This window comes from Vidua macroura, chromosome 1 (assembly GCF_024509145.1).
Source record: "Vidua macroura isolate BioBank_ID:100142 chromosome 1, ASM2450914v1, whole genome shotgun sequence".
Lineage (NCBI taxonomy): Eukaryota > Metazoa > Chordata > Aves > Passeriformes > Viduidae > Vidua > Vidua macroura.
Genome location: NC_071571.1, coordinates 104709059 through 104721770, shown reverse-complemented (window position 1 = coordinate 104721770; position 12712 = coordinate 104709059). Strand labels below are relative to the sequence as shown.

General features: G+C 37.5%; 1 protein-coding gene across 1 annotated transcript; it reads right to left on the bottom strand.

Annotated features, from left to right (window-relative positions):
• Positions 1-2788: 2788 nt before the first annotated feature.
• On the bottom strand, positions 2789-11472 carry AKAIN1 (A-kinase anchor inhibitor 1). Its single transcript, XM_053977324.1, has 2 exons — positions 11355-11472; positions 2789-2979 (listed from the first exon to the last, which is right to left on the bottom strand). Exons 1-2 carry the CDS (start codon positions 11470-11472, stop codon positions 2789-2791), a joined length of 309 nt encoding a protein of 102 aa, XP_053833299.1.
• Positions 11473-12712: the final 1240 nt, after the last annotated feature.

The window sequence follows — 12712 nt, the reverse complement described above, 5'->3', positions numbered from 1 at the left end:
CATTGCTGCTTTATTAACCTTACAAAGAAGAGTGCAATATGGTAATAAAATTGTTATAATCAACCTGAATGACAACATAGCAAGCATAGTGCAGGATAGCTACACACACGATTCCTCTGTTCTTCTGGAGTTGTGATAAATATAATTTCACATATTTGTACAATATTTTATTTACCACTGTAAGTGTTAATAAGTGGTGAGTTTGTTTTAAATACTTATAAATACCTTTTTGATTGCCTTATATTTCTAAGATATGTACTTTTTTTGTGCTGAATAATGCATTCATTACTACAAACCTCATGAGCACACATTACTTCATGAGATTGTCTAGTAAGCATATAACAAGTCAAGGCTTCCAACCATTTTTGATTTTCCAAGATATTAGACTTCTGATGGCATTGGTATTCTGACAATGATGGACATGACTATTAAACAGTTGAGTAATAAATAGTGTGTCTAATAGGACAGTAGCAAAGGGACAGTAAAGGGATATTGTAGAAGCACACAGTGGGAGGAGGAGCAGAATAGGCTCATATGAAGCAGTGGCAAAAGCCCAGATTCACTGGTTTTTGAAATCCTTCTTTTGCCAAAATGATAAATTAAAGAAAAAAAAGACATACAAATAAACAGTTTCAAAACTATATGAATGTTATTATCATAATTATCAGTAAAAAAACCAAACCAAACAAAAAAAAAACAAAAAACCCAAAAAAACCAACCCCCCCCAAAAAAACACACCAAAAAAACCCCAATCAATCAAAATAAAAAAACCCAAACCCAAACATATTTCAAGTGCCTGGGGACAAAAAGCATTAAAAAAAGTAAAATAATTTCAAAGAAGTGGAGATGTTCTATATCTCTCCTTCCTGCAGCATTGTAAGTGAGTCCATGGCAAACACCATGGTCAGAGTCACTCCAACAGAGTTTCTCCAACAGGTTTTCTTTCTCTCATCCACCAGACTTGTCTGCTCCTCAGCCTCAGAACTGAGCCTTTATTCATGATCAGTTTCCTTAAGCTCTCAGAGAGCAAAAAAGTAAAGAGTGCTTAGAAAAGAGTTACCTCCCAAACAAAGGTGAACTGGTGAAAAAGCTAATGGTAAAAAAATTACTATTACAAAAACACATACATGCCTCAAGACCCAAATATTTTCACCTTTCAAAGTTCACTTGACTAAAAATTCACCCAGTGTCTACAGAAGTGGACCACCTGTGTACTTGCAATCCAGGTCAGTTTTCATTACTAGATGATTTGGAACACTTTCAATTATGTTGAATTCCTCTTTGCATTTTTAAGTGAATGAAGATTGAGCTAAATCACTATCTTGTATGAGTCAGTGCTGTTAAATTAAAAAAAAAAAAAAAAAAAAAAAGAAACCAAGCAGATTACAAAGACTTAATATTACAGTATGTGGTTATTCATTACTAAGCCTCTATCCAGGAGAAGGAATCCCAAAATTGTTTAACACAAGCAATAGGACACAGTAATAGCCAATTATTTAACCCACAGTCTCTTTGAGGATCATCTAGCTGAGTAGAAAAGCCATTAAGAAAGTTTTTCAGGGCATCTTCATCTTTGTATTTCCAGGTGTATTACTACAGGAATTCATTTGGAGCAGAGCTACAAGCCATTTCTAGAATTAAATATACTGTTATTCATTTCAGATGTATAATAGTGCAGTCATCATTATGCAAAGGGAGCATAAAAGTGAAGGGTACATTTATTTAATTTGTATTTTCAGAAACATCATGGATTTCTTCAGCTATATAGAGCAGTTGAAAGGATAAGCTCTATATTACCAGCTTCACGCAGTGCTATTTAATTTGAATCTATGTAACAACTGCAAATATCTAAAGTCACTTTACACCCAGCAGGTGAGAAATACCTACCATGGCAGAATTCAGATACTGTATATTTTCATCCTTAAAGATATTAATATAGTCAACTTCCTTTTTTCTTAAGACACTTCAGTCTTCACTTTCTGTAAATCAAGACCCAGCAAAGTTGCAAAACTGGAGCAAATGCTGGCCAACTCCTTATCTTCACATCAGTTCCTTTTCTTTCAATACCAAGAAAATTAAAAGGAATAGTTGAGGCACAAGTGATTTTTATGCAGAAGTATAGAAGTATTTCAATAAGTAGACTAAAACTTCAGTATTTAACTTCTTTTAAAAAAAGACATAGATCATAGATATATGATCATAGTCATAGATCACAGTCACTGCAGTCTTACTGATTGCTTTTTTTTTTCCCCCAAGATGAAAAAATAAACTGGTTCACAGGACTTACCAAATCCACTTTAAACTGCCATTTCACATAGTTCATGTCTAATCAAAGCACAAACCCATGCTTCAAGGGAGCCTGAAAGCGTTCTGCTACACCTGAAAATGAATCATTTCTTCAGCAAAGACAACCTCAATGAACCCAGTAACTCAGAGAAGAGTTCATCCAGCTGAACTGACGTAAATGTTGCACGCAGAACTTAGCATGAAAGTGCACTGGCAACAAGCTTTTTAGAATAAGCTCATATCATAAGACCTTGTGCTTGAAACTACTTTTACAGCTATGGTTATTGTTTCTGTTTAGAGGCACTGCATAAATATGGAGTCATTCATCTAATGCACTTAAATATTTCTCAGATGAGGACTATTGCAGTTTTACCCTATGTCTAGGTGTGATAATACTTTGGTTTGCTTTACAGCAGTAGCATTGCACTAGCAATACAGCTGATACTAAAGAGAAGGCTGAAAACACTTGCAGACTGGCATTGAAAAATCCCAATCAGCTCCTTTACTTCTTTTCATGCTTCTTGGTAAGTTTTCCTCTTTCTAGTTGGAGGCTTGTAGCGGTGTTTGTTCGCTTCTCCTTTTGCTGGCTCTCCTGGGAAACTTGTTGCACTGCTCGGAGGATAGCAGTCTGCACAATCTGCTTGCTGGCAATCTGCAGCTTAACTTCATCTTGCTCCGTCCCTGGCTTCTCACCTGCCAGAGCCAAACAAAAAAGAAAGGGAGCTAAGAATCTGGGGCTAGTCCATGAAAACATGAAGGGCAGAAAAAGAGGGGGAGGGGGAACAAAATCACAGAGTAACTGGGGACAGTTTATTACATAGGAAACCTGCCAATACTGAAGAAGATGAATTAGGGTGGAAAGTGCCTGTGCATGCTCAGCACCACAGGACTGAATGAAGGGGGAGATTTTGAGTCATACAGCTCATTTATCCACTCCCTAGCACTGGGGACAGCTGTGACTTCACAGCTGAAACAAGAACAGATGTGTTATGCAGTAAGACAGGAAAGGAAGGTTTTCTGATGCAGCTGTGATTCACATCTATTTTGACTTGGGCTATGCTTCTGGATAGGCAATTGGAATTTATTTTGCAAGCCTGACATGTACTCCCTCACCACCGTATAGAAAAAAACACTGTTTCATTAACATTTCTTTTTACTTTTACTTCAGATTGAAAGCCCTCATCCATCAAATCCCATTTGACTTCAAGGTACAAGATTTTGTTTAGTGCAGTTGATTAACCCTTAGATAGATTTTCAAAAATATCTGCAAAACATTAAGAAATGCTCAGATTGCTGTAGGTAAAACAGAGAACATTTTCTGTGGCAACCTGTCAAATACGTATTTTTATGTGAAACTTCCTTGTTTAGCTAAAGTGCTAAAATCTGGAGAAAAATGAAGGAATGTAGTATGACTACTGACATCTGGTAATGAAGAAGAGTAGTTTATGTTAAGAGGTTTCTCTTTAGAAGTGTTTTGACTCCTAACATAAGTGGTAATTTGGACAGTAAAGAATGGTCTGTAATGGTCACAGCTGATACTGATTAAAAAAATAATTCTGACATACAATTATTGGCATATAGGAAATCAGTTGCTAATTGAAATGCTTACACTAGGTGCTACTGACATCACTAGATTTGATTTTAAAGTTTTTAAAGATACTCATCTCAGTTCTTTTTTAATGAAATACTGTTATGCTCAAGTATTTCATTACACAGGATTTGTAGTTTACTATCTGTTTTAATTACATATATTAAGAATTGTGTCCTGAGAGAAATCAGAGTGAATTAAAGATCAGGTGCTTTTATGAGAGGTGCATATCTGAAACTGTAATGAATTCCCAATGTTCTTTCAGTTTTGTTTTGTTTTGTTTTTTTTTTTTAAGGAAACTTAACATAGAAAGAAAAGAAGAATCACTTGTTTCCTTAGGGAATACGCTATATGCTTGAGAGAAGAGACAAGGTCCTGGACCTGGGTCAAAGTAATGCCTGATGTCAATGCAGACTGGGTGGTGAATTTATTACCAGCAGATTTGTGGGGAAGTACTTGGAGATACTGGTAGACAAAAAGCTGGAAAAGAGATGGCTTGTAGCCCAGAAATTATGCTGTTCTTTACAAAAAGAGCATGGCCAGGAGCAAAGGGAGGTGATTCTACCCCTGTGCTCAGCTCCTGTCAGACTCTGGTGTACTGTGTCCAGGTCTGGGGTACTCATCACTGTAAAGACAAGTAAGAGGTTAAAATCTGTGAAAACATAGAAAAGTGTTTTAAACTGGAAAAGCTGACTGAAAAAATCACTTGAATTCTTGGCACAGTCAGCTTCCCTGATTCAGTTTTTTCCACTCCTCAGCACTTGAAACAATGTGGTTTTGGATGGAATTAAATGTTACTTAACAGATACAGCATAGCTAATTCTTTACTACTCAAATATGAACTCACATTTTATCGCACATTAATTAGTCTTCTTGCTTGGCTGAAAAAGATCAGTCAACAGAGCTGATTTTCAGAAGATAATGTATTAACAAAAGCAGGGATAAACATGAAATTCTAAATACCAATGATTATGTTGGAAAAGACAATGAGGTTATATGAAATGTAAAAAAATTTGCCAATCCTCAAAGCCACAAACCCCCAGAATTTATCGTTGAAAACATACTGTCATTAAGCACATCGCTGTTGAAAATTACTGTTTGCTCTCCTTAGGGATCCTTCGTTATTTATTTGGTCCTTGCCAATTAAACTACAAAATCTGATGTTTAAATATTTTTACTTTAGAAAGGTCATCCATAGCAACAATCAGTTGAAAAAAAGAGATTTCTAGTGCACTTCTCCCTGGACTTTTCAGTTATTTATTCAGGATCAAAACCTGTCTGAAAGCACCACAGAGATAAGTGAGATGTAGAGTATGTCTGTTCAGCTCTAACTCATTAGATGATTCTTTTATTTGCTGAGATAACCAAGAACAGAGAACCCAAAACCTCTGTACTACCTCTTCCCAGCCTCTGAGGGTTTAGGTATGCACAGAAAGGAAATGAAGCAGCTTGAATAAACTTAATTAATATTTGTGTAAAATGGTTAGGATGATAGCAACCCAGATAATAAGAGATAAATGGCTTCAGACACAGAGAGAATCAAAGCTGTTGGCCTGGGGTGATGTGAACAATGAGACCATCAGCAGCTTGTGTGGACCATCTAAATTAGAAACCAAGTAAAAATTATAGTTATTTTGGAGAGTGATATCTGACACTGTGTTTGACCCAGGTCTGAGCCTGTGTTGGGACCATTATTTGTAGGAGCTGGACTGCCAGAGATTTCAACCAGTCAAAAACAAACATCCAGCTCCCCTGGGTATATGGTATCTATTACAGGTGGTCCAACAGGACAGAATCCTGGGCAAGTGGTTCTAGATGACACTGCTTGAGTAGGAGTTGGACAAGATGACCTTTAGAGGTCCCTTCCAAACACAAACCTACTCCATTCCTGCGATTTTAGCTGGTTAGGCTGTGATAAATCACAACTTTTCCGCTTCCTGAATGAGTAAACAGCAATCTCCCAAAAAAGCATCTCCATTACATCCTCTTCTTCTAATTATTCATTTCAAGGAAAGCAGTTGGCTAGTTGTTTTCTCAGAAGCTCATTTATTTATTGATACACTGGACCTACTCTGAGCAAGAAGAAAGGAAAGCAGAGACAGAGATGACTCATACAAGAATCCCAAAGGGGCAGAGCTGGAACATATCTATGTCCACCTTGCTGAAATACAGACTGCTGTGGACATCCAGGCAGAAATTTGAGTGCCTATAGAATTAATTAGGCACTTTATAAACTGCACAATTTCAGTCAAGTGAATAAAAAGGCATAGCTCCTGCTGGCTAGGTGTTTGGTGCTTAGCTAATCAAAATAAGAGTTACTAGGATGATAAAATACAATTAATTTTTATCTACCATTTTTTAAGATTTGAAGTATAACTGTTAAGTTAAAATTCCATGACAAATAGGAAGTACTTCATTTGAAGTAATTTCTGGGAAAAACTTGAGTAACACCAGAAACAGACGCTACCTATTAGTTTTCCTTCTCTAAAGACTATATTTTTCTCTTGAAAAGTTAGAAAATCTTTACTTGTTCTCTATCTTTGGATGCTCACCCCTCATACTCAGCATCCCAATTCTGTAAATAGAGAACTGAAATATCTCAGTTAAGGGATGTTAAATACAAGGCAGCAACTTTATCATCAACACATGATGAAGCCTCTTTAGCATGTTTTCATTACCTAGTGCTACTCTCCAGAAATTTTATGCCAACTAACTCAGCAGTTGAAAAGTGACTTTTAAACACTGGTCTGGTTCTGCAATCCCAAATACAGTTTGAGAGAGCCAAAAAACATCAAAATCTTGGACTGACTGCAGGAATCAGCCACATATTCTACTTCTACCTAAAATTAGTGGCATGTATCAGTGCCTTGAAACTGGCTTGCTTGAGGATGTTCCCCATGAAGGGAAATATGGTAGAAGTTTGGAAAAAGAATAAAAATATTTGAAGTAAATTCCAAGTATTCATTTAGAATAACTAATATTAGTTTAAGTCCAAGAACTCCTTGTGTGTAAGACTTTACATACTCTGAGATTTTTCCACACTATGTAATATTCTAGAAAGGTATACATGGAAAAAAATAACTAGAGAAAAAGCATTTAGAGATCAAATGTTTAGGAAATTCACTCTGGTTGCACATGAGCCTTTTCTCATTTTTACACTTCACTTTCTTCAAAGTATCCTGAATCACTTCCTTTCCAGCCTGCAATCAAAGTAGTCTCCCACACTTTCTGTTGATATCCCTTGGGGCTATTTCCTTTCAGCTAGGTAGAAGTTAAATTTATTACACCTTTATAAAAACTCCTAATAAGTAACACTCAATAATGGGTAATATGTTTGAATCAACCGCTAAGCTCCCTACTGTACATTTTCCTAGGATTATTTGGAATATTATCATGCAGGTAAGCTATGACAGGCATGATTTTGCAAAGATACAAGTCTATCCCAGATCCACTAATGCTGTCAATATACAGTGGGGAGGAGTTAAAGACCTTTATATTCACCTTTCCTCAAAACTTGTAATGTTTATTCTTCCTGTAGGTTGTATAAACCAGTTTGAACTTTAACTGTATCTAAAAATTAGAATAAAAATCACATTCCCCTAAACAAACTTCTGACCAATTGAAAACTCAGAATTATGCATAATACATTCTGCTGTTAGCTACAATTTAAATTTATGCAACAATATTGAAGCTGAAAGAGCCAAGAAGGAAATATATTTTTCTTCAAATTTACATAAGAGAAGCAGGTATAGTCTTTAACTAAAATCTTACCATTAGTTTTAGCAATATATTGCTTTGGATTGCAATAATTAATGATTTTTTTTTCCTGCAGCACTGCAACACTAGAATTAGTTTTTAAATAAAATTAAATTATTATTATTAATAATTCAAGAAAAATACTGATCTCTGGAATTGAAAATTATTACTGCAATTTTTTTAACCCAGCTGACAGTACTAATGGAAATTTTAAATGGAATGAAAGTATAAATAGACAAGACTGTGATGATTACTCTTCATCAGAAGGTCCAGTGTGGATGGATGGGAGCTGTGTATACAGAAAAAAGCTGCATATACAGCAAAAAGCTGCATGTTATTATGTTTATAAACCACAGATATTGAAAAACCTTACAGAACCTGGCAGGTTTGTAATGACATCATGTATGTGCAAATGTTGTAATAATTAACAGTAACATCAATATTTATATTCTTCTACAAGAAACCAGGTTCAGTTCTTTAGTTTCCCTTTGTCATTAGGCAGTAATGCATCTCTCCATCTTGTTGGCCACAGCATGGAAATTCCAGGTGAGCCTCCTCTAGCAAATATTTTGTAACTTGTGAATTGAAGTGGTTAAAAAAAATCTCCTTCTTTGATTTTGCTTTAGAGGTTGGTGCTGGTATGAGTGTTTGCCCCTCTAAGTTCCCACAGTGCTGGGATTTCAGCACAAGAAGCCTCATTTGAAGAAGAGATTCACAATCAGGAAATGTTGATGAGTCATGTTAATTACATCCAGAATGAATGAACATGGCAATCAGCCAGGGCTGAAGACTTTCCAACACATACACATGTGCACAAACCAGCTTTGCACATGAGAGTCATTAAACTATTTTACAGAATTAGAAACCAAATTTGTCTCAATGTCAGTAACAAGGCCAACTCAGAGATCTCATTAAAAGGTCCTACAATGAAGTTGTATATTTAATCTTAAAAAAAAAAAAAAAAGTAATAAATGTATTCTTAACTGTACTAGAGTTAATTCTGTCCAGTACCATTTCTTGTACTCTAAAATAGAGCCCAGTGAGGTCCTGACTAATAGCTGTCAAGCATCAGGAGGCAATACTCACTTACCCTGATTCCTTGAGGAAGAAGAGAGGACACTGAACATATCAGAAATGCCTGAAGTACCTTAATGTAGTATCCTGTGTTTTTCCAATTTCCTGACATGCTGTGTGCAGGGGATTGCAACACTGACTTTCCCTAGAAAAGCTGAGGTTCAGTTCCAGGTTTATTTTCTGACCTAACCTCATTCCCAATTCCTGCTGTCCAACAAGCATGGAAGGGGAATTGTATCATGAAGGGGGGCAGCACAGACTACTTTGCTCTTCAAAATAGATTTTAAGAATGAAGCTGGAATAACTCTGTTCTGAATACAAATGGAGGAGGAATATAAGAGCAAAAGAGAAGAGCAGAAATTTAGATAAGCTTTCTCAAAGGACATACTAATATCTACAGAGCAATACTTCATTGTACCTTTTTATTCAGACATTAGCTATATATCTCAGCTCAGGTTTAGTAATTTTTTTTCCCACTGAGTTTTTATTCTTTCTTAAGAGATAAGAATATCTGGCATTCTCTTTGTTTTTTTGGTTTGTTTGGTTTTTTTGGGGTTTTTTTTGGTTTTTTTTTTGGGGGGGGGGGAGTTTTCTTTTTTTTTTTCTTTTTTTTTTTTTTTTCTATATAAAGCTATCTTTTTACCGACTCCGGCAAGCTATTCCATACTATTTGAAATATGCCAGTGAAAATTAGTTTTTTTTAGATTAGGAGATTGCTGAGACCTATCTATGCTTAAGCATTTTTTCAATGTTTTAGTAAGATTTCTTGCCATAGTTCAATAATATTAAGTAAAACCAGATTATACACTTCAATCCATATATTTTCTAGGTATTTTCACATATAGGAATAAATTCACTCCTTAAGGACTGCGTCTTTCAGCTTTGAAGACTGAACATAGTTCAAAATACTAGTCACTGACAATTCTGCCACACCCAAACCACACAATAAAAGTGATACTCAGATTTTGGTCCCAAAAGGAATATTTCTGGATTTAATACTGTAAACTAAGATTAATTTAACAGGGGTTTTGAGTCTTAGGCTGCAGTTCAGTGTATTAAAAAGAAGATATTCCCTAAAGAGCATCTGGGACCAGCTGCTTCAATGTTAATGAAAAATTTATATTCTCTTCATCTGCACAATTTTCCTACTTCTTTTAGAGAACACATTTCAAATACTAAAATAAGAAACCTCTCTACACCAAAAGCTGTAATTCTTCCAAGGTGGGAGAGGTCCAGTGGCACAGATACAGGTGATCCATATCATAGACTCGTAGATTGGTTTGGGTTGGAAGGGAGTTTAAAGAACATCTAATTCTAAACCCCCTGCCATGGGGCATTCAGAACCTCTCTAGGCAACCTGTTTCTGTACCTCACCATCCTCATAGTGAAGAATTTCTTCCTAATATGTAATCTAAACCTTCCCTCTTTCAGTTTAAAACCATTCCCCCTTGTTTTATCACTATCTGCCCACATAAAAAAGTCACTCTCCCTGTTTTTTATAAGCCCTTTTTATGCACTGGAAGGCTCCCTGAAGGTCTCCCCAGTGTCTTCCCTTCTCCAAGCTGAACAACCCCAATTCTCTCAAACTGCCTTCATTGGAGAAGTGCTCCAGCCCTCTGTTTATCTTTTTTTCCTCTTCTCTGAACCCACTCTAACAGGTCTATGCCCTTCTTGTGTTGGGGATACCAGAGCTGGATGCAGCACTACAGGTGGGATCTCACCAGAGAGGAGTAGGGGAACCACCTCCCTTGACCTGCTGGGCACACTACTTTTGATGTAGCCCAGGATATGGTTGGGTTTTGGGGCTGTAACAGCACATTGCTGGCTCACATCCAGTTTTTCATCCACCAGTAGCCCCAAGACCTTCTCATCATGGCTGCTTTCAATGAGTTCTCTGTTGTAGGCTGGGTTGATTCAGCTAGGGGTTTTATTAATGTTAGGTTTGTTCCTTGTACTTCCCTATTTTTCCCTCACAGTGGCTTGCTCCAAGTTGTTTACCCCGAAAGTTCCTGCCACTCAGATCCAGTTACCTATCAGTCTTGTAACCTCTCCCTGTTTTCACCTTGTTTGGTTCTGTTAGTCAGGGGTTGTCACTCGCTGTTGAGTGTCAATCGAGTAACCACCCCCAGCTTCTTCATGGAAGTTCTGTATCAATCACCCCACCATAGCCTTTCTATTTGTCCCAAGACTCTGTACCCACCTCTGTTATGTTACCATTGGTTGTTATAATCTCTGTCATTTCTCTATCGTTTGTCCCCACTGGGTGAGCCAGGTTTCCACCCCTGTCCACCCACCCCCTACTTAACCTGTTGTCGTTCTTTGTTCTCCGACATTTTGCATTGCATTGCTCTGAGAGCATTTTGTTCTGACCACGCATGGAGGAATAAACGTTCTCAGGCTCGCAAACAAAGTGTCCTTCTCTTGTCCCTTCGCCTCCTCTCAGCATGAAGCTACCAAAGCTGCGTTACCCACGCCGCAGCGCTCAGCACTACCAGGGAGGCAGACACCATAACCCTGGAGTGCCCGCACACGCGTGGCGGCCACCCAGCCTCACAAAGGCAGCACTAGCCGGCGCTTCTCAACGGCTTGAGGTTGTGGCAGGTAGCTGCCACACTTCTCCCAGTCTGCTCACCTCTGGAATTGCCTCAACCCATGTGCAGTACTTTGCACTTGGACTTGTTGTACTTTATGAGGTCCTCAAGTTTGCCCAGGTCCCTCTGGACAGCATCCCATTCTTCTGCTAGGCCGGCTGCACAGCTCAGCTTCATGTCATCTGCAAACTTGCAGAGGGTGCACTCAATCCCACTGCCTGTGTCATTGATGAAGGGATCAAAGAGCACCAGTACCAAGGTGGGGACCACTCATCATCTGACCCCCTCTGCCTTCTATTTTCTACAGTACAGGTGCTCAGAGATTCCTATCTAAAAAGAAAACATTAAGCACAGAAATCTAGATAACGTTTATGTAGGTCTTCTGAATCTGTATCAAAAAGCTCATTTTGACCCCCATTCAAAAACAGCTTTTGTTTTAGAAGACTTACAACATCCACCACAGCAGAGCATAAGCAAAGGGCAAGTTTTCAATGGGAATTTATTTTGCTAGCTGCTGTTTTTGTATTTCTACAACTTTTTGTGGATCTTAAAGAACTACGTACGGGTTAATTAAAATTTGCAATATTTGAACCTGCTTTTCTTTTTTAAGTGTAGAAAATAGGGGAAAGGTTACATAACCTGTAAGAAGCCAACAAACACTCTGCTTTAGCCAGTGAAAACATCCTGCTACATTTTACATATATTTCAATTTATACCAGATTATTCAAAGTCAAAAATTGTCTGGCCAAATGTCAGGTGAAGCAGAGCTCTTCTCTAGCTCTAAAATAAACCCCAAACCCCACAATAAACCCCCCCAGGAAAAACATCATTCCCCCAAAAAAAGCCATAAATTTGCACATGCACAGCAGTACAGAAAAAATTCCCTGTTTATTGTAGAATGTGAGTGGAGTATGAAAGCTGTAAATACAGCTATTAGCAACTGAGGCTGAGATTATATATACTTATTTATTTGTATTCATATATGTAGAATCTCAGAGTTACAGAATATGCTGAGTTGGAGGGGACCCATCAGGATTATTGGGTCCAACTCCTGCCCTGTTTAGGACAATCCCCAAGAGTCAAACCATGTGCCTGAGAGTGTTGTCCAAATACCTTTGAACTCTGTCAGGCTTGGTGCTGCGACCATTTCCCTGGGGAAATACACATTTCCCTTAGGCACATGCATGTATATACACAAAGTCATGACAGAAAGTAAATCAAAGATTATATAAACCTAAAAGGCATCTTTAAAGAGCAAAACCCTTTTTTGGTATTTTTAATTTCATAGCTGTAATCTTGATAGAATCTCTCTACAACAGGATGCCATCACAGGTTGTTTTCCATTCCTGGAATTGATTCTCTCTCTTCCCAGAGAAATATTTTCTGCTATATTAAGAAAATTTACTTCAAGACAAAA

What these genes read in the sequence shown, in the direction of transcription:
- AKAIN1 (XM_053977324.1), bottom strand. Translation starts at nt 11,472, where the DNA reads ATGAAGCTGAGCTGTGCAGCCGGCCTAGCAGAAGAATGGGATGCTGTC. An exon ending in GTGCAAAGTACTGCACATGG is followed by an intron (nt 2,980 to 11,354) that starts GTTGAGGCAATT and finishes TGGCTCTGGCAG; the next exon opens with GTGAGAAGCCAGGGACGGAG.